We start from the raw sequence: 27161 nt of genomic DNA on the forward strand, positions 1-27161 counted from the left end.
TTAGCACCTGGACTCTTTTACTACGGAGCCATGCAGTTTTAATTTGTGCAGAAAGCGGTTTGGCATTGTCTTGCTGAAAGAAGGAAGGCCTTCCCTGAAAAAGATTTTGTCTGGATGGCAGCATATTGCTCTGAAACGTGTATACATCATTCAGCATTAATGACCAGAAGTGCAAGCTACCCATGCCATATGCACTAATGCACCCTAATAGCATCACAGATGCTGGCTTTTGAACTGTGTACTGATGAGAAGCCGGATGGTCCCTCTCTTCTTTAGCCTGGAGGACGTGGTGTCCATGATTTCTAAAAAGAATTTTTACTTTTGATTCATCAGACCTCAGGACAATTTTCCACTTCGCCTTAGTCCATCGTAAAAGAGCTCGGGCCCAGAGAAGGTGGCGGCGTTTCTGGATATTGTTGATTTGTGGTTTTGCCTTGCATTTGTGGATGCAATAATGAACTGTTTTCACAGATGTTGGTTTTCTGAAGTGTTCCTGAGCCCATACAGTGATTTCCACTACAGACACGTGTCTGCTTTTAATGCAGTGTCTCCTGAGGACCTGAAGATCACAGACATCCATTGTCAGTTTTCAGCCTTGTCTCTTGCATACAGAAAAGTGTTGCAGACGACAAATTCAAAATGAGCATATTCAAAAAAAAACAATAAAATTTCTCAGTTTCAACACTTGTGGTGTTTTTGTACTATTTTTAATGAAATGTAGGGTTTCCATGATTTTGCAAATGATCGCATTCTGTTTTTATTTACAGTTTACACAGCATCCCAACTTTTTTTTTTTTTTTTGGAATTGGGGATGGAATACTGTTTTTTCTCTTTCCATACATTTATATCGTCTTGCAAAATGCGGTGTTACAGCTAGTTTACAGCTTGAAGGTTGTTTTAATATAGCTTACTATAGTTTACTAGTCATTGCTTGTTTTCCCCAAGTTTATTACTGTGCTTTGTGTATGCAGCCGGTTCTCCAGGACAGGATTCTGATAAGCCCAGCACATCTATGGTGGATATCCAGTGTCTTTTGGATAGTGTAGGAGCAACAGAGCTAGTGATTGATCTCATCGTCAGCACCAAGAATGACCGTGTGTTTGAGGAGAGTATCCAGTTGGGCATTGCACTGCTGCGGGATGGAAACACACAGATACAAGTATGTACCCTCTACACACGTGTGTGTGTGTGTGTGTGTGTGTGTGTGTGTGTGTGTAGCAGATATGCTTTGTGGGTATCATATTTCATGAAGGAATTGGTTATTATGCATTCCATATCCACCCACCTACTCTCTCCCTGCAGAAATCCTTCCATCATCAGCTGCACAAGCAGAAGAAGTCAGAGAAGTTCTTCAAAGTTTTGTATGACCACATGCAGCTGGCTCAGAAAGAGATCCGCTCCACCGTCTCCGTCAACATGTTTGAGATCAGCAGCCGGAAGCGTGAGGAGGAAGGCGAAATTTTCCTGTTCAGACAGAGGAAAGGTGAAGTGGCTCAACACTGAAAGCATAAACAATGATGATAATCCTCTCCATGTTTGCTGATGTGCCAGCTGTTCTCTTATGCCAGCATCAGACTACATGTTATTTTTGTTTTTCACAGTGGTCAGATTAGGCAGTCATTGTCCTCTGGTCCTCTACGGTACTTACCGTAGAAACAGTATTAGGCAAGGGCCAGAATATCATTCATTCATTCATTCATTCATTCATCTTTAAAGCGTATTGTTCAGGAACTGCAGTGAAAACTGTAGGAAAGGTATGTTCTTAGAAGGAAAAAGAAATGTAGCTTCAAGTTCCTGGCAGTGTCCATGAAATAATGTCTCAGGATGTTCCTCGGTTATTTCAGTGAGGTTTTAGGCATAAAAAAACCCAGACTAATTTGTGTAGCAGCCTGTAAAAACCATTCACATGGTGAAACTTTGACATTTTATGATATATACATTAGTACTGAAAACTACAGCCTGTCCTGAACTGAAATATATGTTTCTCGTTTCCATGTTTCTGAACCACATGTGGACCCCAAACATGAAAAGGGAGAAAATGTAGAGAATCCAGTCTGTTTCAGAGATGTAACTATCCAAAAACATGCTCAAAGTTTGACAGTTCACGATGTGAAGAAATCTCACTTGGATAGAAAATGTTTAAGGGCTCTATTTAGGGGGCCAATAATTGAAGCTGCTTAGGCAACCTGTTGGAGTTGTATGTTTTCTCATGGTCCAAGCACATGGTGCTTTTTGTTAGGATTTTTCATCTTAGTCTGATGCTCTGCTGAAACAAATCCTCCAGACCTAAACCAAAAGTCTTACGGATGTGAAACTTGTTCAGCAGGCTAAAACTCTGTGCCTCAGGCAATCCTCGGGCAATACTCAGGCAAGTTAGATGAGTCCATTTGGTTTAATGGTGGTGCTTTAGTGAATATTTTTGGCCCATATCTTGAGAACCATGCCCTCAAAATTCAGTGGCCACACCCGTTAATTTCTGCCATGATAGATTTTTTTTTTTTGAAAATTTTCATATGTAAAACGTACTTTTGCAAAGCAGTCATATGAGTTTTGGTTTGTCTTCACAAATTTGGTGTCAAACTACTCCGCAGTATGTGCACCTCAATAATTATCAAAAACAGCTTGACATTTGTAAATATGGCCACCACAAGTTAATCAGTTCTAACAAGATGGAGCCTAATTTACTCAAACAGATGCATCCATCCATTCAGCCATTATCCATAACCACTTATCCTATGCAGGGTCGTGGACAAGCTGGAGCCTATCCCAGCTGACTATGGGCGAGAGGCGGGGTACACCCTGGACAAGTCGCCAGGTCATCACAGGGCTGACACATAGACACAGACAACCATTCACACCCACATTCACACCTACGGTCAATTTAGAGTCACCAGTTAACCTAACTTGCATGTCTTTGGACTGTGGGGGAAACCGGAGCACCCGGAGGAAACCCACACAGACATGGGGAGAACATGCAAACTCCACACAGAAAGACCCCGTCGGCCACTGGGCTCAAACCCGGACCTTCTTGCTGTGAGGCGACAGCGCTAACCACTACACCACTGTGCCGCCCAAACAGATGCAACTCATCATAATTGCATATACAGGACAAGATTCTGAGGTCAGGTGGAAAATTTGGGGTATGATCAAAGGGGGTGGAACTAAGATCAGTTTAATGGTTTCTCAAGAACTGTATGTCCAATCAAGCTGAGATTTGGTATGTGTCACTCTTTTTGCCAAGAGTACTTGGACCCCAGAGATTGCTGCTTGAATGTTTTTATTGTTATTATACTTCCACATGGAAAGCATAGAATCCATAGAATGCTTTGTATTTTTTTTTGTTTGTTTGTTTTTTGCTTGTTTGTTTTTATTTTTTAATGAAATTTGGCGCAGTAACTGAGGACTGTCTCAGCCATCTTGAGCAGTTTTCATGTACGTCACTCAAGTGTTCTAGCAGCGCCAATAGAGAAAATATTTTTACAATAACTCTGGATTGCAGTGTCATAGAAACACATTTTCTCTTTTCACAATCATTTTAATTGATCAGACTTGTGTAGTACAGGTATTCAATTCGAGAAAAATATTTATAGTAATTAGTAATAAATTGTGCATGAAAGCTTCTAAGGTGTCTCCATCTTGAATAAAACCAGTTACCAGTGGGGGGAGGATCATTATTGAAATGTGGCTGCATGTAATTTTCTTGGCCCCTCGTGTTAAATTGTGGCCATCTCTTAATTATCTCATTCCCTCTCAAGTTGTGACCATGCATATTTTTTAAGTAGGGATGTTGCCAGCAGGAATCATTTGTATGCTGTTTGGATGAACTATATTTATAGTTTCCAAAAAAGAAACAATATTTTTATGTTCTAATGGAACTAATAGGTTTTCCCAGTACATCATATAGTGTGTGTGTGTGTGTGTGTGTGTGTGTGTGTGTGTGTGTTAGTTCAGGGGATATAACTGCTCTTATTATAGCCACATTCACTGTATATGAGCAATCGCGTGCGCTGATTGGCTACTCTATTACTAGGATATCAGATCATATACCGTGAGTAGAGAAGAACAAAATGGTGGCACATTTTGTTGAACCAACCGAGGACAAAGTAAAAAACCCTACTCAAAAACAAAACCCCAAAAAATACAAAAAAATGGAATGAAAGTATTTGATGGTAAGAACATGTATCTTTTTTTCCCCCAAGAATAATTATTATAGCATTTCCACTAATTGCTACTGTCATTTCACCAGTTTGTAATACGTTCTTCATCTTTAAGCATTAAAATTTGTTGATATTTGTTTTAGACTGGTTCAAAAGCTCAAAGAAGTTTGAAAATTACATCACTGAAATGTCCAAGGAAGAATTAAATAAATGTCTAAAGCTGTTCTATACCTTGGCAAGACAGCACTTTCTACAAAAAAAACAACAACAACACGAAAGCCAATTCGTGCAGCTATTGATAGGTTTTTAAGAAGTCCGCCAAAGTGTAAATGATTTTGTCGAATGTTTTGTAGAAAGTTTTTCTCATTCTCATCTCATTATCTGTAGCCGCTTTATCCTGTTCTACAGGGTCGCAGGCAAGCTGGAGCCTATCCCAGCTGACTACGGGCGAAAGGCGGGGTACACCCTGGACAAGTCGCCAGGTCATCACAGGGCTGACACATAGACACAGACAACCATTCACACTCACATTCACACCTACGGTCAATTTAGAGTCACCAGTTAACCTAACCTGCATGTCTTTGGACTGTGGGGGAAACCGGAGCACCCGGAGGAAACCCACGCGGACACAGGGAGAACATGCAAACTCCACACAGAAAGGCCCTCGCCAGCCATGGGGCTCGAACCCGGACCTTCTTGCTGTGAGGCGACAGCGCTAACCACTACACCACCGTGCCGCCCTTAGGAACTTTTTATTTATTGAATTTCCCCAAAAAATAAAAATGCTGTTTCTCAAAATCCAGTGAATGTGGATATAATAAAACAATTATTCCACTCAATCTCATCATACATGGCTTGTAGCCATGTGTCAGCTCATGTATGACTTGATTTTGTGGAATAATCGTTAATTATTTTCTGTTTCACCTTGTGTGAGTAGACGTGAATGTTTTCAAAAAGCTTTTAATGTCTCTAAATAGGTGTGAAAAGTGACTGTTTCTGGCTTGAGGTTGATTTTCAAGACCGTTGTTCTGTCAGTTTTGTTTGTGCTGTCCACACAACCTGAACTGCAGCTGGTCTTCTGCAGTACAGTTCTGAATTTCTCCAGTTACATCTGAAACTTCAGTGTCTGGCTCTTTTTGCAGGCTGGAACTCCATGCACCTGAAAGAGGAGATGAGGGGACAGCTGAAAGATGCCTCTTGTGCCACCTCCAAGGCTTACAGTGCTTTCCGTAAGGAGGGAGACCCAGAGCTTGAGATGGTAGGTCACGGGGCTGAGGAGGAGGTGGAGGAGGAGGAGGAGGTGCCGATGAGCCATGCCATCTCCATCATGAAGCCCATTTTGCGCTTTCTGCAGCTGCTGTGTGAGAACCACAACAGAGATCTGCAGGTACAGTAAAGCCTTTTTTTCTTTCTTTTCTTTTTCTCCCCCATGCCTCTGCCAATTAGTGGTGGAAGCATATTGTTTTCTGGTTCTCTGTCTGAGAATGTCCATTCTGTTAGCACGATTTCACAAGAACAAGCAGTTAAATGTTTGTAGACTTTACAGTACTAATCAAAAGTTTGGAGACACCAACTCATTCATAGCTTTTTCCATATTTTGACTCTTCGACAACTGGAGTAATCTATATTATGTCATGAACCGTTCAACTAAAGCTGAGCATACACTGTGCGATTTTTGGCCCGATTTTGACACGATTTTCACTCGTGTGACTATTTTGGAGATCGGGCCGAGTTTTGGCTCAATCGTGCGTCTCGGATCGTGTAGTATACATGGGGTAACGACAAGCGATTAACAACTCACGACCTCCTCCCGATCAATCGGATGAAAATCAAACCTGTTTGAAATCCTGAGCATCGCATCCGAGCATCGGATCGTATAGTGCGAGAACAGGAATCGTAAGCTGCGTGCTGTTTACCCCTGCGATTCACTCATACAGTGTGAGCAGCAGCTGAATACCACGATTGAAAAAATTGCACAGTGTCTGCCCAGCTTAAGCAAAGAGAAACAACAGTCCAGCAATACTTTAAGACATGAAGTGACTTTTTTTTAATTAATAAAAATAAAGGAAAAAGCCACTGAATTAGACGGTGTCTCCAAACTTTTGACTGGTACTGTATGATGGAATTATCATTCTAACAAGCAGATGAGCTGATTCGATTTTGGGATTGATCCAAACAGGATCAAGGTCACAGCAAGGCTAAATATCTGAACTGGTTTTCCCTTGTTTCAGTTTTTCATGCAAAGATGTTATTTACACTACCATTCAAAAGTTTGGGGTCACCCAGCCAATTTTGTGTTTTCCATGAAAAGTCACACTTTTATTTCCCACCATAAGTTGTAAAATGAATAGAAAATATAGTCAAGACATTTTTCTGGCCATTTTGAGCATTTAATCGACCCCACAAATGTGATGCTCCAGAAACTCAATCTGCTCAAAGGAAGGTCAGTTTTATAGCTTCTCTAAAGAGCTCAACTGTTTTCAGCTGTGCTAACATGATTGTACAAGGGTTTTCTAATCATCCATTAGCCTTCTGAGGCAATGAGCAAACACATTGTACCATTAGAACACTGGAGTGAGAGTTGCTGGAAATGGGCCTCTATAGAGATCTTGCAGTCACGTGACCGGTAAGTACACAGCCGCCATCTTGTCGGTAAAAAACACCGCTGAATACTGCTGCACTCGTGTACAGAATGGATCAATTTCAACCGACGGACTACACGGCTCATTTTTCTAATGAACAGATAACTAGATATATGTCTAAAATAAACGATCTACAGATTAGTGACGCTTATGGCTTACCGGACGGAGTTTTCACGACCGTGTCAGTGGATGTTGAACTGCCAGCGGAATACCCGGACGTGTATAATTACCTCATCAACTTTCCCTCGCTGTTCAGTGGTGAAGCACTGCGTGCTTATAAATCTCTGGACAGTTATCTTTACAGAAATTCAGGATTTGTCAGCGACTCAGATGTGGCATCTTGTAAACAAGAAAATAACAATCCTCATTGGACGGGTAAGTCACTTAAGTATTGAGTACTAACACTATATCAGTATCTAGTATAGCACTGACCAGCCGATTATAGAATAGAATAAGGTAATTCCAGCTGTAATTCCAAATCGTCCGTCTTGTTTACCATGGATCTGGCGTTGGAGAGATAGAGGCTTAGCAGTGAAGATTTGAGTGGCTGTTTTCTGAGCTTAGTCAACAGGCCGGCTCTGCAGCCTCGCTTTTGCTTCCGCTCCCGACGCCGCGTCCTTCGCTTTGCTTCTGATAACAATCCACGGAGACCCCGCTGGTCTCGCTATCTCGTCCGGAATGTTGTGCATGCGATGGAAATCGCTACAAACCGTCATTTTCTGCTGGAAACCAATGTCCAGTAAGTCCATACGGTTGTAGTGGATATTGAAGTCCGGTACAGACGAACAACACGCAAAAATACATACAAAAAACATAAAAAATGGGCACAGGTAGGGAGAGCTTGTAGCCGCAGCCGTTGTAGTAGAATTGTATATAGTAGGGTTTTCTAGAAGAAAAGGTAGAAGTAGAATCAGAAGTAGAAGTAGAAGGCGGAAATATGGCATTTGACCGACAAGATGGCGTCTATCACAATCTGGATCGGCTGTGACGTCACGTGCAAGTGCTCCATACATCTATGGAGATATTGCACCAAAAAACAGACATTTGCAGCTAGAATAGTCATTTACCACATTAGCAATGTATAGAGTGGATTTCTGATTAGTTTAAAGTGATCTTCATTGCAAAGAACAGTGCTTTTCTTTCAAAAATAAGGACATTTCAAAGGGACCCCAAACTTTTGAACGGTAGTGTACATGTTCAAGAAATCAAGGTCCATTTTTGGCTAGCTATGACTTTTGGCATTGGTCTGTCTGTGTCCATCCATGTGTGTCTGAGATTTGAGATTCTTGTTAGCATGATCTCTCAAGATCGAGTGGTTGAATGTTTGTAGGATTTATATGGAGTTACCTTTGTAATCAGCAGATGAACTGATTAGAATTTGGAATTGATTTAAATAGGATCAAGGTCACACTGAGGTCTGAAATATTTTTCTTCATTAATGATTGAAGTAGATTTTAAGGGTATTTCTGGTATACAAATTAGTGACAAGAAGGACGAGAATTGTTGCAACTCGTCAGCCACAGTGTATTTAAGTTAGTCCAAAAAATCTAGTCATGCATGAGCTGATAGCTATAAGCCATATATGACGAGATTGAGTGGAATAACTGTTTTATTCTATCCACATTCACTGGATTTTGAGAAGCGGAGCATTTTTATTTTTTACAAATTCAATAAATAAAAACTTGATACAAAACGTCTGACAAAACCATTTCCTCTTAGAATCTAAACAAACCGGCGAAATGACAGTAGCAGTTTGTGAAAAATGCTATAATAATAATTCTTGAAAAATAAAAAAAGATATGTTCTTACCATCAAATACTTTTTTCCATATTTTGTTGCGCTTTTTTGTATTTTTTGGGCGTTTGTTTTCAAGTAGAGTTTTTATTTCATCCTCATTTGGTTCAGCAACACACGCCACCATTTTCTTCTTCTTCTTGGTTTTTTTGACGGTTGGCAAACCAACTTAAGGGTGCATCGCCACCACTGACTTGGCTGGAGTGTGGAACAGGAGATATGGGGGGACACAACAAAACCTATATTCTTTCAGTTATTTCTGTTTCTTTTAAATACTTAATGATAAAGTGATATGTCTGACTTGATGCGTGCTGCCATTTTGTTTTTCCTCTACTAACGGTATATGAGCTAATAACCTAGTAGTAGAGTAGCCAATCAGAGCACATGATTGCTCCTATCCAGTGAATGTGGATAGAATATTATCAAATTATCTTGGCTTATTATTATTATCTTGACAATAGCTATGTCTGTTGAAAGTAATTTCACCCAAAATGACCTGATAATAATTTGATTTAACCAGACCCAATTCAGAATAATCTTAAATAGAGCTAACATCATCTTCACATCAAGTGAAGATCTAACGTTAACTTGATCTAATCTCAGACTTCACATCCCTTTGCAGAATTTCCTTCGGGACCAGAACAATAAAACCAATTATAACTTGGTATGTGAGACTCTGCAGTTTCTGGACTGCATATGTGGAAGCACCACGGGAGGCTTGGGGCTGTTAGGCCTTTACATTAACGAGAGGAATGTGGACCTGGTCAAACAGACGCTGGAGAGCATCACTGAATACTGCCAAGGCCCTTGCCATGAAAATCAGGTAGCCCATGTGGATTAGTTACTCGTAAAGATGACTAGCCTCGGATTAGTCATTGCTATTAGCTTGCAACTGTTTGACCTCACCTTTCTGCCAAGTATCATGCATAAATAGTAAATGCATGTTGTGGGTTTTTTTTTTCTCCTTCTTAGTCTTGTATAGCCAAGCATGAGTCCAATGGCATTGACATCATCATCGCTCTTATAGTGAATCCTATTGAACCCTTGGGGAAGAATAGGATGGACCTTGTATTGGAGTTGAAGGTACTGGAGAACATGCACATGCAAGCTTTTCATCTATAATTCATGTACTTGTTTGTGTGATAGTCGAATGACTGTATACATTTAATATAAACTGTTTACACTCAGATGGCAGTTTATTATTTATTTATAATAATAAAAAATGATCTTTCCTTCCATTAGCTGAACCTCCCATATATAGTGCTGTAAGATGATATACCTTCTGGAAGTGTGGGTTAGAAATGTTCACAGTATGATGACCTAGTCTAACAATATTGGTGTTAATCAGCCACTCAAAATACATACAGGCTGAAGGTGTAAATGAAAGGAAATATTTATGTAATCTTTATACAAAAATTTGTGTGTATTTAAAAAAAAAATCAAAGGAAACAAAGTTCAAATCCTCTAATCATTGTTCTTTCTGCCGCATAAGATTTCCAGACCTCTATCTGTTAAGCAATGTTGCCGGAGGACGTCTGTGTTAATTATGATCGATCTTGCACAGAATAAGCGATCTCTATAAAAATCAGAGACTGAAGGGTCCTCATGATGTAAGCATGCTTGTTGCACTAAAAATTCCGTGTGTATTAGTCATCTCATTTTAACACAACTTTACTATAACAAGCACTTATAATAATTAGCAAGTTGTGTGAAAAATCATTAGTAGGTCACATGACCGTAACATGTCGGGTATAGACTACACGTGTTCTGGGAATAGCTTGCCTAAATCTCCTGAAACCATCACTTCCTATCAACTTCCCTGAAAGCATAAACTATATTTTATTGCTCTGTGTTTTGGCCAGTATCGCTTCATAAGATGAGGGGGATAAGCGGCATTTTTATTTTGAAAAGCTCTGCGGTAAGGTCGCCGTTTAACCATATGTCGTGATCTAACTGTGACACTATAACATTTCTTGTTTTTATGCCTCCTTCACTGAAAGGGGGACGCATTGTGTTTTTGTGTTGTCCATCTGTCCGAGATTCTCAAAAGCGTGTCCCATTTTCATTGCTATCTACAAATTTTTTTTTTTAAACCATTGAAGCATATTTTAAGGGTAATTCTGGCACTTGTTTCATTACAGTTTGTGTTAATTGTCCACGGTTAGTTTCTGACCACAAGGCCACTATCGGTCTGGTATTTTTGACTGTTGGACTGTTCATTACCGAGACACGTTGCTGTATCTGATATACTTATAGCAGTGCCATACATACAACCATGCCACTGCCATATTAGTTGGATCATTTTCCTCAATAAATAAATGACCAAGTATATTATTTTTGTCTCATTTGTTTAACTGGGTTCTCTTTATCTACTTTTAGGACTTGTGTGAAAATCTGATGATGTTTTAGGTCATATTTATGCAGAAATGTAGAAAATTCTAAAGGGCTCACAAACTTTCAAGCCCCACTGTATTAATAGAAAAGTCCATCACTTTCTGGTCAGTGGTAGTTCTATGATCTATCTGTGAGTCCTGTAATTGTAGACCTATAAAGTGCACCTACAGAGTAAATAAATTATGTTAAAAAAAAAAGACGGTTGAGAACCCGAAGTAAGTTCTTCTGCTTATTGTTCAGAATAATGCCTCCAAGGTGCTGCTGGCTATCATGGAGAGTTGCCATGATGGTGAGAACGCAGAGAAAATCCTGGACAAGATGAGACCCAATGAGCTGGTGAGTGAGGATTGCAAGGGTGGATTTACTTTTTATTCAGTTTCCGGTTATGGAACAGTTGTAGGTCACTGGCTTGTTGCTGATACTGTGACGTACACAAAGGCAGTTATATTTTGTATTTTCAATGAAGACAGCAAGTGACTGTGTGTGTGTGTGTGTCTGTCTGTCTGTCTGTCTGTCTGTCTCCCCACAGGTGGATGTAATTAAGGAGGCCTATTTGCAGGGAGTGGAGATTGAGGAAGATGTGGAGGTATCAGGAGACGACATCAGTCCTAAATGTGTGGGCCACAACATCTACATTTTGGCCCATCAGGTGGGATTTTATTTTCAATTCAGATGTAGAAGGTATTTAAGTACTTCAGCACATTTTCAGGGTGCTGTACTTTACCCAAGTATAACTTAATGTCGATACTTGTTTTAGACCTTTATTTATTTTATTTTTTAAGTTACAAATCCCTAAGATCATGATTTAAATATTTTTCTTTTCCTCAACTACCAGCTAATATTTCTGTTAATATTGCGTTATTAATTAAGAAATAAATCATGATGGTGCATGCTATTATAAGGAAAAATAGAACTTGATTATTTTCTAGTAACAGCATACCCTGAACTGTTTTGTTCCTCGAATGCCTCTGCAGCTTGCCAATGATTAAAATTTTTTTTTTATTAAGAAAAACACATCATAAATTTTATGTTTATAGTTACATTTAGTGTTGTTGAACATCAGTGTAAGATGTTCCCGTCATCACTGACGTTATAGCAGCTATTAAGAGTGGTTCCCCCACAAATCACTCTTTCTCTCTCTGTCTTGAAGTTATAACACAAAAAAAACCACATCTTTTTATGGTAACAAGAACCCTAAAATCCCTTCATCCTGAAGACTTTGTCAGAAAACTTGAAGTTACAGCTTTACCTCTTTTATAAAGCACTGATATTGGAGACTCCTTCCAAAAATGCTGAATAATATCACCATATCAACATTTACATATGGTTTTTAAATACATTTCCGTGGAGCGTCTGTCATACAGGTCCCTGTGCAAAGTTATTACTATCCATCCATTATTTCTATCTCAACCCTGACGGATAAGCAGCAGAAGCTGGAGCCAATCTCAGCTGACTTTGGGCAAGATATGGGGGGACACCATGGGCTGGTCGCCAGTCTATCGCAGGGCTAGCACAGAGAGACAGACACAAATTCACACTTGCATTCACACCTATGGACAATTTAGAGTAGCTAGTTGACTCCATGTCTTTTGGATTGTGGGAGGAAACCCATGCAGTCACAGGGAGAACATGCAGTCTCCACACAGAAAGGTCCCTGTCTGCTGCAAGGGTCGAACCCAGAACCTTCTTGCTGTGAGGTGACCGTGCTAACCACTGCACCACTGTGCCACCGAAGTTGTTACTGTAGAAATGATAACATTTTAGAATGAATGCATAAATATAAACCTTTCAGCCAGCCCTACTGTCAGTAATAGGCTGTTATCGGAAGTTAATCAACATCTTTTGACCAGTCAGAGTCGAGAATTCAACAGGGATGTGGTATAGCTTAAAAACATCCAATAAAATCTATAACCAGCCAATTTATATAGATACCCCAACCACCATAAAAACTTAATACACAAGAACTCCCTGCTAGTCTTACTCACACTTCATGTGTTCAAGAACCTGATCACATGTGCACTTTGTCTGAATTGAAACAAAAGTGTGATGTGGTTAGATTTTGTTGTGTGACACCATTTTGAAGACCAACAACTTTTGCAACAAGGCACCTGACTTAATTTTACATAAAGTAATAATTTACTTTTTGTCGTACTTTTAAATACTTGAGTACGTTTAAATCTGGTTACATTTTAACTGTCACTCAAATTGAAATTTGACTACTTTCCCATTTACGAACCCCATTTCCAGAAAACTTGGGATATTTTCCAAAATACAATGAAAACAAAAATCTGTTTTGTTGATTCACGTGAAGCTTTATTTAACTGACAAAGTACCAAGAAAAAAATTCAATAGTTTCACTGACCAACTTAATTGTATTTTGTAAATATAAACAAAGTTAAAAATTGATGCCTGCAAAAAAAAAACACAAAAAAAAGTTGGGACAGAGGCGTTACCATTGTTACATCACCTTTCCTTTTAATAACAATTTTTTTAATGGTATGGGATCTGAGGATACTAATTATTCCAGTTTTGCAATTGGAATTTTTGTCTATTCTTGCTTGATACAAGACTTCAGCTGCTCAACAGTCTGTGGTCGCCGTTGTCTGATTCTCTTCTTCATGATGCATCATACATTCTCAATAAGGACACAGATCTGGACTGGCAGCAGGCCAGTCAGGCGCATGCACTCTGTGTCTACGAAACCACACTGTTGTAGCCTGTGCAGAATGAGGCCTGGCATTGTCCTGCTCAAATAAGCATGGAGTTCCTGAGAAGAGACGTTGTCTTGATGAATGTCTCTCTAAAATCCCAATATATGCCTCCGAGTCAATGGTACCTTCACACACATGCAATTCACCTATGCTGCAAGCACTAACGCACCCCATATCATCACAGATGCTGGCTTTTGCACCTCTCTCTGATAACAAACTGGATGGTCATGTTAAACTTCAGCATGGAGAACTCCAACGTCAGGTTTTCCTGAAAACAAGCTGAAATGTGGACTCATCCAACCACAGTACATGTCACTGTCTTTCTGTCCATCTGAGATGAGTTCAGGCCCAAAGAAATTAGTGGCGTTTCTGCATAGGATTAATGAATGGCTTCCTCCTTGCGTAATACAGTTTCAGATTGCATTTCTAGATGCAGCAGCAGACTGTGTTAAGTGATGATGGTTTTCCGAAATACTCCAGAGCCCATATGGCTATATTTGTCACATTAGCATGACAGTTTCTTAGGTAGTGCTGCCTGAGAGCTCAAAGGTCACGCACATTCAACAGTGGTTTCTGGCCTTGCCCTTTACATACTCTGAATTTCCTGAATCTTTTCATAATATTACGTACTGTAGATTTTGAAAGACCTAAAATCTCTGCAGCCTTGCATTTATTTATTTATTTTTAAATTGACTAACAGTCCTGTCATGAATTTTGGTACAAAGGAGTGAACCACGAACCATCCTTGCTTGCAAAGACTGAGCCTTTGGTGCTGCTCCTTTTATACCCAATCATGATCCCCTCATCTGTTACCAGTTAACCTGTTTATTGTGGAATCTTCCATAATGGTGTTTATCTTGAATATCCTATAAACTTTTCAGTCTTATTTTGCCTCCATCCCAACTTTGTGTTACAGGCATGAATTTCTAACTTTGTTTATATTTACAACATACAATTAAGTTGGGGCGGCACGGTGGTGTAGTGGTTAGCGCTGTTGCCTCACAGCAAGAAGGTCCGGGTTCGAGCCCCGTGGCCGGCGAGGGCCTTTCTGTGTGGGGTTTGTATGTTCTCCCCGTGTCCGCGTGGGTTTCCTCCGGGTGCTCCAGTTTCCCCCACAGTCCAAAGACATGCAGGCTAGGTTAACTGGTGACTCTAAATTGACCGTAGGTGTGAATGGTTGTCTGTGTCTATGTGTCAGCCCTGTGATGATCTGGCGACTTGTCCAGGGTGTACCTCGCCTCTCGCCTGTAGTCAGCTGGGATAGGCTCCAGCTTGCCTGCAACCCTGTAGAACAGGATAAAGCAGCTAGAGATAATGAGATGAGACAATTAAGTTGGTTAGTAAAACTACTAAAAATCTTTTCTTTGTACTTTTGTTAGTTAAATAAAGGTTCACGTGAATTAACAAATCACAGATTTTGTTTTTATTGCAGTTCAGAAAATATCCCAACGTTTCTGGAAATGGGGTTTGTACTTAAGTGGAATTTACTTACACTTGAATATATTTTATGTACTTTTTCCACTCCTTTGTAAAGCCTCCCATCACTACTGTAACACAGATGCATTTTTTGTGTGTCTCTCTCTTGTGTCAGTGGAAAAGTTTTGAGTATTCAACTTTAGGTTATACATATATAAACTGTGTTTTCTGATTCTCTAAGGCATTTGGCCGTCAGTTGCAGTTCATTTTTAATCTTAGAGTCTTGTCATTATTGAGCTTGATGTCAGACAGACGTTCTCACCAACCTGCAGGTTTCATAATCATCCATTATTTCATCAACTGTTCTTTTCTTTTTGTTTCTTTAGACACACACCAGAAAAGAAAACAAGTTTGAAGTTAAATTTATCCATCGTACATGCATTGCCTACAGCCATTTTTTTTCCTTTCACAGCTCTCAGCTGGATTAGCCAGTGGTTTTTTTTTTTTAATTCTTATTTTTGTACAATGTTCTCCATAAGAGCAAAACAGTATGTAGCCGCAGGGACACTGGTGTCTTCGGTCTAAAGCACGCCCGTAGAGAAACGGGAACAGACAGATCATATGAACTGACAGATATTTTAACAGAACCAAAAATATCATCGTGTTACTTATACAGAAGAGTATTTAATATCTTCAGGTACTCCTGTCTATAAAGCACCACACACAAAGCATCAGGCTTGGATGTGAAAGGGATAATGTAGAAGGATTCCTTCCTCTTCTGCGTGTGTTGAGAGATTTCATAATTACACCTTTCCAAACACAGCACACTTTAATTTGAGGCATAATATGCACTCAGTGTATGGAGCTATTGAAGATGTATATAAATGCTCTTGTCTTTGCCTCAGTGTGATTACCTAGAGACGGGAATGAGTCAGTGAACAGCGGAGTGTCTAGTCTGATGTAAAGGATTCTACTTGAATTCTTGATCAGTGTAGAAGTAAGAGCAAGAACCTATGTAGGGTTTCTTTGCAGTTGTTTTCTTAAGGACCGAGTTTTTTGCTCGAGTACAGGATGTTCTTTCTTGTTGTCATTGATCCATTTCTGGTGTGTGCCGGTACTCCTGTTTGAGATGATGAGTGCATTGTCTTTGACTTTAGGCTGGTTGTTAAGCCATGCAGCTTCATCAGCTTTGTGCTGCTCTGACCCGCAGTGCTGCTAGATGTTTGTTTACCGCTGCTCGAATTTTCTAACCCCTGCATCTGTAGAGCCAGAGCTAAAGACTCGCTTGGTAATCTGTTAATTGCTGCCTTTAATGACTCAGATTTACAGTGGTGCTTGAAAGTTTGTGAGCCCTTTAGAATTTTCTATATTTCTGCATAAATATGACCTAAAACAACATCAGATTTTCACACAAGTCCTAAAAGTAGATAAAGAGAACCCAGTTAAACAAATGAGACAAAAATATTATTCTTGGTCATTTATTTATTGAGGAAAATGATCCACTATTACATATCTGTGAGTGGCAAAAGTATGTGAACCTCAAGGATTAGCAGTTAATTTGAAGGTGAAATTAGAGTCAGGTGTTTTCAATCAATGGGATGACAATCAGGTGTGAGTGGGCACCCTGTTTTATTTAAAGAACAGGGATCTATCAAAGTCTGATCTTAACAACACACGTTTGTGGAAGTGCATCTTGGAACGAACAGAGGAGATTTCTGAGGACCTCAGAAAAAGCGTTGTTGTTTGCTCATCAGGCTGGAAAAGGTTACAAAACCATCTGTAAAGAGTTTGGACTCCACCAATCCACAGTCAGACAGATTGTGTACAAATGGAGGAAATTCAAGACCATTGTTACTCTCCTCAGGAGTGGTCAACCAACAAAGATCACTCCAAGAGCAAGGTGTGTAACAGTAGGCGAGGTCACAAAGGACCCCAGAGTAACTTCTAAGCAACTGAAGGCCTCTCTCACATTGGCAAATGTTCATGAGTCCACCATCAGGAAAACACTGAACAACAATGGTGTGCATGGCAGGGTTGCAAGGAGAAAGCCACTGCTGTCCAAAAAGAACATTGCTGCTCGTCTGCAGTTTGCTAAAGATCATGTGAACAAGCCAGAAGGCTACTGGAAAAATGTTCTGTGGATGGATGAGACCAAAATAGAACTTTTTGGTTTCAATGAGAAGCATTATGTTTGGAGAAAGGAAAAACACTGCATTCCAGCATAAGAACCTTATCCCATCTGTGAAACATGGTAGTGGTAGTATCATGGTTTGGGCCTGTTTTGCTACATCTGGGCCAGGATGGCTTGCCATCATTGATGGAACAATGAATTCTGAATTATACCAGCGAATTCTAAAGGAAAATGTCAGGACATCTGTCCATGAACTGAATCTCAAGAGAAGGTGAGTCATGCAGCAAGACAACGACCCTAAGCACACAAGTCGTTCTACCAAAGAATGGTTAAAGAAGAATAAAGTTCATGTTTTGGAATGGCCAAGTCAAAGTCCTGACCTTAATCCAATCGAAATGTTGTGGAAGGACCTGAAGCGAGCAGTTCATGTGAGGAAACCCACCAACATCCCAGAGTTGAAGCTGTTCTGTATGGAGGAATGGGCTAAAATTCCTCCAAGCCGGTGTGCAGGACTGATCAACAGTTACCGGAAACGTTTAGTTGCAGTTATTGCTGCACAAGGGGGTCACACCAGATACTGAAAGCAAAGGTTCATATACTTTTGCCACTCACAGATATAATATTTTGTCCTCAGAAAGGGTGTTCTTTGAGTTTGTCATTGAGCATATAACCTCACATTTTACAGAAGTCTGTAAATAGTCTAGTTACCCTTTCAGTCAGAGCTCACGCAGAAGTTGCGTCTTCAAAATTGTACTTTTTGATTTGCTGGATTTTAGGTGAGCTTAAATTTTTAGACACCTGTGTAACATTGCTAACTTACAGTTCTAGGGTTCCTAGTTGGATCCAGTGCAGGGTTTTGCATCGCCAAGAAGCCTTTGTCACACATTATTTGTTACACTCAAGCACAGACTTAAGCACACAGTGAAATTTAACGCATCTGAAGCAGTGAACACATGCGCGCGCACACAAGTGAGCAATGTCAAGTCTATTTGTATAGCGCTTTTAACAGTTAATATTGTCACAAAACAGCTTTACAGAATTTGAACGACTTAAAACATGAGCTAATTTTATCCCTAATCGATCCCCAATGAGCAAGCCTGTGGCGACGGTGGCAAGGAAAAACTCCCTCAGACGACATGAGGAAGAAACCTCGAGAGGAACCAGACTCAAAAGGGAACCCATCCTCATTTGGGTGATAACAGACAACGTGATTATAACATTTTTAACAGTTTTAACATGAAGTCAGTTTCAGAGTTAATTTTATCCCTAATCGATCCCGAATGAGCAAGCCTGTGGCGACGGTGGCAAGGAAAAACTCCCTCAGAAAAACTCCCTCAGTCCTTCACAGGAGCGATGTGATGAGACTCCGACCAGACATAGGGCATCAGGATGGAATGAGCACACAAACATACCCAGAGCAGTGGGCAGCTATGCTACAGCGCCCAGGGAGCAGTTGGGGGTTAGGTTGCTCATGGGCACTTCAGCCCCGCCCCATGTTAAACTAACCTGCATGTCTTTGGACTGTGGGAAGAAACTGGGAGGGAACACGCAAACTCCACACAGAAAGGCCCACGTCGCCGACTGAGCTCAAACCCAGAACCTTCTTGCTGTGAGGCGACAGTGCTAACCACTACACTACCGTGCTGCCCTCAACCATCGGTTGAGCTAAATCCCTCTTAGTACATCATTTTTAAAAACACACAAGTCAAGACACGTTATTATTAACATCCATCCATTATTTGTAGCTGCTTTATCCTGTTCTACAGGGTCGCAGGCAAGCTGGAGCCTTTCCCGGCTGACTATAGGTGAGAGGCGGGGTACACCCTGGACAAGTCGCCAGGTCATCACAGGGCTGACACAGAGACAAACAACCATTCACACTCACATTCACACCTACGGTCAATTTAGAGTCACCAATTAGCCTAACCTGCATGTCTTTGGACTGTGGGGGAAACCGGAGCACCCGGAGGAAACCCACACGGACACGGGGAGAACATGCAAACTCTGCACAGAAAGGCCCTCGCCGGCCACGGGGCTCAAACCCAGAACCTTCTTGCTGTGAGGCGACATGGCTAACCATTACACCACCGTGCCGCCCTCAACCATTGGTTGAGCTAAATCCCTCTTAGTACATCATAAATAAAAAGACACAAGTCAAGACACATTATTATTATTAGTAGTAGTAGTAGTTGTAATAATATGGCCAGTAGGTGGATTGGCTACATTAAATTGTCCTTAGTGTGTGCCTGCGTGGCATGCCGTGATGGATTGCTGTTACGTCCAGGGATCCCTGGATAGACTTTGGATCTACTGCAATGTCTACTAGGATAAAAAGTGCTTTCTGAAGATGAGTGAATAGAATAACTAAAATACTGCTTGTGGTAGTCTGCTTTCTCTTAAGGTACTCGCGTAATTTTTTTTATTTTTCATTATTTTTCTCCCATGCCATGTAAGTGCAAATATAAAAGAAGAATACGAATATAAGGAAGAAAGTTTTCAAGTTTTTCCTATCTCAGTGGTGTGACCTTGCTAGTCAGTGTAGATTTGCAGATATTTCGATTATCAGTTTGAGTCTCAATCATGTTTATTGCCATGGCGCTTCGGCCATTTGTCATCTGTCCGTCGTCCACAATTCAGTTAAATCGTATCTCCTCCATCAGTTCTCCAGGGATTTCCGTTCCAATTGGCTTGTTTTGAAAGAACTAATCACTGTGCACAAAACTTGGTCATTGTTTTTGTCAAATTTTTTGCTAATGAGTTAGTAATTAGGTCAAATTAACAAATTTTCCAGACCTCTCACTAGAATTGTATCTCCTCTTTCATTTCTCATCCAATTCCAGTTCTGATCGATGTTTTGGGTAGATCTTCACTTGAGGAACAAAATCTGGTTGTTTGTTCGTTGATTTTCCTGTTGTAAATAATCTATTTACAACTTTGTTTATTTTCAGTTAAATCGTGTCTCCTCCCTCCATTCTCAATGGATTTCAATTCTCATTGTTTTAGTTGAAAGAACTAGTCCTTCTGCACAAACCTTGGTCACTGCATTGTCATTTTTTGCTAACAAATTAGTAATTGGGTCAACTTAACACATTTTCTTCTGACTAGAATTGTAACTCCTCTCTCATTTATCATGCAAATTCAGTTCTGATCGATGTTTTGGGTCGATCTTTCCTTGGGGAAACCGCAAGTTGGCCTAGAACTGCGAGTTGGCCTAGTGGTTAGCGTGTCCTCCTCTCGATTGGGAGATCGTGAGTTCTACTCACGGTCGGGTCATCCCAAAGACCATCATAAAAATGGTACCTACTGCCGTCTGGCAAGGCACGCTGCAATACAGATGGGAGTGGGGAGTCAAACTCTCGCGGTTACCAGAGGACTAGCCCCCACTGTAACCCTAGCTATGTAATAGGCGAGAGGCCGAGGGCTACGGAGATCAGCACTGCCCTATGTGCCACATGGCGTGGGAAGGACTTTGATTTGATCTTTTTTTTATTTCCTTGGGGAACAAAATTTAGTCCTTTGTTGATTTTCCTGTTGTAAACAATTAGTCATGGAGGTTGGTCCTCTCTCACATTGTCACATTTGAGTTCTGTTTGATGTCTTGGTAGCCATGGTTGTTTTGCTGGCAGGCCAGATGAGCTACTACGTCCTTGATGATCTGGTTTTGTTAATATTAGCATCATCATTGCTACTATATTAGGCAGTGTTGTTTTTACTGCTGTTTTATTTTTGCTATTGTTTTGCTTTTTACTTTAGATTTATTTCGTGTCTCTTCCCAGTCTTTCCTATTATAAGAAGTAAGAATGGTCAGCTTTGGCTGTTTGGTCTGATCTGACTGCTGTTATGGTTTTAGTGTTTATATATAAACTGTATTGTTAAATGGTGTTGATTTGCAGTTGGCACGGCACCGAAAAGCGCTGCAGCAGAGTCTAAAGCCAGGCCTGGATCCAGACGATGAGAGAGAAGAATCACTCCGATTCTATGCCAAACACACAGCTCAGATAGAGGTACACATACGATCCTGAGAAAGGGGCTCAGTCCAGACCTAATACGTCTTTACTGGTTACTCTCTCCCCAGTTTATTGATGATAATTGGGCTTAAATTCATGTTCTGTGACCTTGTTTTATTGTAAATGGCCACAATATGCTTCTCTTTGTTGCCCAAGATTGTACGTCATGACCGCACTATGGAACAGATTGTGTTCCCAGTACCCAACATCTGCGAGTATCTGACTGTGGAGTCCAAAGTGCGAGTGTTCACCACTACGGAAAGAGATGATCAAGGCAGCAAAGTCAACCACTTCTTCCAGCAGTTTGAAGACCTGTACAACGAGATGTGGTGGCAGAAGAAAATGAGGAGTACGGCAGTTTTAAGTTTCCAGTGGAAAAAAAAAAAAATCAAACACTCCATTCTAAGAGTGATAATTCATTCTGTCCTGGTGTGTGTGTGTGTGTGTGTGTGTGTAGATAATGTTGCTCTCTTCTGGGTATCAAAACACATCTCTCTTTGGGGGAGCATCTCCTTTAACCTGGCTGTGCTGGTCAATATTGCCGTAGCTCTGTTCTATCCGTTTGGAGATGATGAAGATGAAGGTACTTGTACTGATTATTATTTTAGCTGTACTGAATCGTAGAAAATTCAGATTAATTTAACATTTTTAGCATCTCCTGAATTTAATTAATTTAACTATTTTCAGTACACCATGTATCTCTGTGAAGATACTGCTCCAGTGATGATTCCTTTAAATGCATGTTTACCCCGTTTTCCGGTAAGCAGCTGTGAACTGATTTCAGTTTTTGTGTCCTGTAGGTGTCCTACCCCCTTTCCTGTCGGTCTTGCTGTGGGTGGCGGTAGCCATAAGTACATCTATGCTCTTCGTCCTGCCCAGGCGAGGAGGCATTCTGGCTTTCCTGATTACAGTCATCCTCCGCTCCATATACACTATAGGTTTAGGCCCCACGCTGCTGCTGCTCGGAGCCACCAATGTAAGACTGGAAAATGTTCACTTGGCAGCAAAGAGAGCTTATGCTAATTCAGCTCCAGAATGTATAGGAGTATACAGCATGTTTCTGCCTCATTTAAAAATATATATAAAACTAATTTTTAATATAAATTCCGTGTCTTGGTTTGTGTGTGTATGCATCATGGTACATGCACGTGTAAGTCTTTCTTAAGTGCAACTTTGACTTCTACATTGAGTCCAAACATCAGTTTTCCAGCACAAAATTAAATACAGAAGTGTTTGTATGTCTGCAGCATATTATGTAAGAGACCTCTTTCAGACAAAAAACATAATGAAGGCTGCTGGGTTTTGCTGCAAAAAAAAAAAAAAGTGTGTGACAGCCAAAGTCTCCAGAATAACTGTGGCTGGTTCTGCAACATGCTCAGTAAAACTTACAGCTCATTTCCTTATAAAACTGCGCAAAGTGTCCCCAAGACGACCAATTTTTTGAAGCAGAGTTGTCGTGCCAAATACTGACTTTTGCCTGTGCTGAAGACTTTTGCACAGTACTACAAACGTTTTTACTTGAATGTTTAATGACCATCGCAACAACAGACCTGAGGCTGTCAACATCAGTTAGGTTTTTTTTAGATTTTAAAAAATTTCAAGGGAAAAGGATTGAAATTCGGGGCGACACGGTGGTGTAGTGGCTAGCGCTGTCGCCTCACAGCAAGAAGGTCCGGGTTCGAGCCCCGTGGCCGGCGAGGGCCTTTCTGTGCGGACTTTGCATGTTCTCCCCGTGTCCGTGTGGGTTTCCTCCGGGTGCTCCGGTTTCCTCCACAGTCCAAAGACATGCAGGTTAGGCTAACTGGTGACTCTAAATTGACCGTAGGTGTGAATGTGAGTGTGAATGGTTGTCTGTGTCTATGTGTCAGCCCTGTGATGACCTGGCGACTTGTCCAGGGTGTACCCCGCCTTTCGCCCGTAGTCAGCTGGGATAGACTCCAGCTTGCCTGCGACCCTGTAGAACAGGATAAAGCGGCTAGAGATAATGAGATGAGATGAGTTTAGGATTAGGTTGAAAATACATAAAAACCCAACACTAAAAAAAAAAAAAGTACAGTATTAGCCTATTTTAGTGCTGAATGTGTTTAACAGTCATCTCTGGCTGCCAAAAGTTTGAGAGGCAGATTAGACTGTTTCTATTCTGCATAGAGAGCATCTCACTCATCTAGTATTTTTAGGTTTGACGTTCAGGTCCCATGTTTTCAATCACAACATAAACTACACTAATTATGTAAAATTCATAAGCAAGTGTTTGGATTAATTATGTGTTTAATTGATAGCAGCATGTAGCAAATCAGTGGGACCACAACACAGTGCCCTTCTCCAAACATCCGAGTTTGGGCATCACTCCGAAATTTTGTAGAGGATGCAGGGAATTGCACAGAGAAAAAAATGTCTATTAACTGCCTACAGTTTCTCACTGTCATTTATTCACACAAATGGTACTGGCTTATCACATGGAATTACTGTAATACAGGCCCGATAGGAGTTTTAGAAAGTAAATTCTATCACATTTGCATAATAGATCCCTTGTCGAATACGAAAAAACAGTGTTCTGAAGATGAATCATACTGATGAATACGTAAGCTGTCATGTTTGTAGATGTATTGTTTAAAAATGTTCAGAATTATCGGCTTTTGTTCATCAAACTGCCTGCTCCCCCCTTTAACTTGACCCCACCTTGGAGATTTGGCTAATGTAGGCTTTCACTTCATTATTTCATCCATAACTCTGTTCAGTAAATTTCTCCAGCAAAGGGCTCTGTACAAGCCTCACTCCTACAAATCTTTTTTCTGTAATGATTAAACATTCTCTATAGACTTTAAGAATTGAATTACATGCTCTTTGCATTGCCCAGACTGCAGGTGTTTCTTCTACACGGAGTCTTGATAATTGTCTGGCCTTTTCTCCCAGCTGCTGAATAAGATCGTCTTCTTGGTGAGCTTCGTGGGAAACCAGGGCACGTTCACACGAGGGTACAAAGCGGTCATCATGGATGTCTCCTTCCTCCTGCATGTCTCCTATGTCATCGTCTGCATGCTTGGTCTGTTTGTCCACGAGTTCTTCTACAGCATCCTGGTATACACTGAACTTCATTCGCTGATACTGTCATATATACAGTCAAGCGGGAAAGTCTGCACACCCCTTTCACCTTCCTCACATTTTATTATGTTACAGACTTATTCTACAATAGATTGAGTTCATTTTTTGTCACAAAATTCCACACAAAATAGCCCATAATGACAAAGTAAAAGCAGGTTTTTAGACATTTTGTGCTAATTTATTAAAAATCAATGCAAAATATATGTACACAAGTGTGCACACCCTTTGATATGACACCCAAAAGTGAGTTGAGATGCATTTTGTTTCCTCTGATACTGCTTGAGATGTTTCTACAGCTTAATTGGAGTCCACTTGTGGTAAATTCAATTGATTGGACATGATTGGGGATTGCCAAGACTTGCCTATATAAGGTCCTACAGTTGACAGTGTATGTCAGACAAACTTCAAGCCATGGGGTCAAAGGAATTATCTGCAGACCTCAGAAACAGGATTGTGTCAAGGCATAGATCAGGAGAAGGGTACAGAAAAATTACTGCAGCTTTACAGGTCCCAAAGAGCACAGTGGCCACCATCATTCGTAAATGGAAGAAGTTTGGAACCACCAAGAATCTTCCTAGACCTGGCCACCCGGCCAAACTGAGCGATCGGGAAAGACGGGCCTTAGCCAGGGAGGCGAGCAGGAACCCGAGGGTCAGTCTGACAGAGCTCCAGTATATCCTTGTGAAGATGGCAGAACCTTTCAGAAGATCAACCATCCAGGCAGCACTCCACAAATCAGGCCTTTATGGTAGAGTGGCCAGACGGAAGCCACTCCTTAGTAAAAGGCGCATGACAGCCTGCTTGGAGTTTGCCAAAAGGCACCTAGAGGACTCTCAAACCATGAGAAACAAGATCCTCTGGTCTGATGAAACCAAAATTGAACTTTCTGGCCTGAATACCAAGCGTCATGTCTGGAGGAAACCAGGCACCGCTCATCACCTGGTTAATGCCATCCCTACAGTGAAGCATGGCGATGGCAGCATCATGATGTGGGGATGTTTTTCAGCAGCAGGAATGGGGCGACTAGTCCTGATAGAGGGAAAGATGAATGCAGCTAAGTACACTGAGATCCTTGAAGAAAACCTGCTCCAGAGCGCTCTGGAGCTCAGACTGGGGCGAAGGTTTACCTTCCAACATGACAACGACCCGAAGCACACATCCAAGAGAACAAAGGCGTGGCTTCGGAGAAAGTCTGTGAATGTCTGAGTGGCCCAGCCACAGCCCAGACCTGAATCCAATTGAACATCTGTAGAAGGGAGCTGAAAATGGCTGTATACCGATGCTCTCTATCCAACCTGACGGAGCAAGGATATGCCAAGAGGAATGGGCAAAAATGTCCAGAAGCAAGTGTGCCAAGCTCATAGCTTCTTTCCCAACATGCCTTGAAGCTGTAATTGCTGCCAAAGGTGCATCAAACAAGTATTAGGCTAAGGGTGTGTACAGATATGTAACCCCTAAATAACCTATTTTTGTCAGTAAAATAAAATTGCATATTTTCTAAAAACCTGCTTTCACTTTTGTCATTATGGGCTATTTTCTGTAGAATTTTGTGACAAAAAATGAACTCAATCTATTGTAGAATAAGTCTGTAACGTAATAAAATGTGGAGAAGGTGAAAGGGGTGTGCAGACTTTCCGTTTTTTTTTTTTTTTGTGTGTGTGTGTATAATTTTAATCTTCACATTGTTCTACGCTAATATTCTAGCTGATTGTATGTGGATGTTTCTCTACGCTTCTCTCTAGTTGTTCGATCTGGTACGCAGAGAGGAGACACTTTTGAACGTGATGAGGAGTGTGACGAAGAATGGTCGCTCCATCTTCCTGACCGCTGTGCTAGCCATCATCCTGGTCTACCTCTTCTCCATCGTGGGCTTCCTGTTTCTCAAAGATGACTTCCTGTTGGATGTGGACCGTCTCCCTACACTCGGTACACACCAATTAAGTTAGGAATAAAACACAACGGGGGTGGGCTGTTATATGAAATGAATCAGGTGATATGAGATTGGTGTGATGCAGCGTCTTTTTTTTTTCCTCTTTTCTTTTAAAGTTAATTCCACAAGCAAATTTCAGCTTATTTTACAGAGAATCTGCAAACCTCTCTGTCCTGGAGACTTTCCTGCTTTACCTCTGACTGCTACAAAACACTGACACTAGAGACTCCTTCCAAAAATGTTAAATAAGTATCTTACAGAAAATGTCACCATACCGACTGTTCTACTTTTTTCTCCAGTATGTTTGTCAGCTCTTGTTACTATAGAAACCATACCATATTTGAGCGAGCACATTTATTATAAACCTGGGATTTGCCTTGCAGATGTTCAGTACCTTCTAATCAATCAGAATCAAGAATTCAACAGCTCGGTGGTATAAAGCCAGTTATTATTTATGTGGCATAATTTTTTTAATGTTCTAATCACGTTAATTGTTCGTGAGAGATCCGTTTATGTAATTCACTCCATACGCACTCCCTTTCCCTGTTGGTTTTAATGACCCATTGAAATTCTGTTTACTGAAGCAGCAGTAGATGATGGTAGCATGCGTACAGGTGTGTTATTGTTCATGGCTGTGTTTTTGTTGCTCTGCTAACACGTGTGCACTTGTGTAACCCAGCCGTGGCCACGCTGCCTTATGTAATCCGCTCATCTATTTGCTGGGCTGCACTACTCTGCTCAAGGGGACAGAGAAAATACATAATCACACACTGTGTACATGCAAGGTCATGTGTGAACATGAACATTGTCTTTCTGCTCAGCAATCATGCCAGCATGGAGACAAAACTAATTAACCTTGAGAAGTCAACGTACACAG

At 40.8% G+C, this 27161-nt stretch overlaps 1 protein-coding gene across 1 annotated transcript in view; it reads left to right on the plus strand.

Moving 5' to 3' along the window:
• Positions 1-27161, plus strand: part of itpr2 (inositol 1,4,5-trisphosphate receptor, type 2) — a 245517-nt gene that overhangs the window by 181276 nt on the left and 37080 nt on the right. The window contains exons 39-51 of the mRNA XM_060923767.1: positions 972-1159; positions 1303-1483; positions 5300-5544; positions 9216-9416; positions 9566-9676; positions 11228-11323; positions 11517-11636; positions 21139-21249; positions 21409-21601; positions 21710-21835; positions 22053-22228; positions 24166-24330; positions 26097-26280. Coding sequence (XP_060779750.1) covers positions 972-1159; positions 1303-1483; positions 5300-5544; positions 9216-9416; positions 9566-9676; positions 11228-11323; positions 11517-11636; positions 21139-21249; positions 21409-21601; positions 21710-21835; positions 22053-22228; positions 24166-24330; positions 26097-26280 — 2097 coding nt within the window. The remainder of the gene's footprint in view (positions 1-971; positions 1160-1302; positions 1484-5299; positions 5545-9215; positions 9417-9565; positions 9677-11227; positions 11324-11516; positions 11637-21138; positions 21250-21408; positions 21602-21709; positions 21836-22052; positions 22229-24165; positions 24331-26096; positions 26281-27161) is intronic.

This window comes from Neoarius graeffei, chromosome 6, assembly GCF_027579695.1.
Source record: "Neoarius graeffei isolate fNeoGra1 chromosome 6, fNeoGra1.pri, whole genome shotgun sequence".
Lineage (NCBI taxonomy): Eukaryota > Metazoa > Chordata > Actinopteri > Siluriformes > Ariidae > Neoarius > Neoarius graeffei.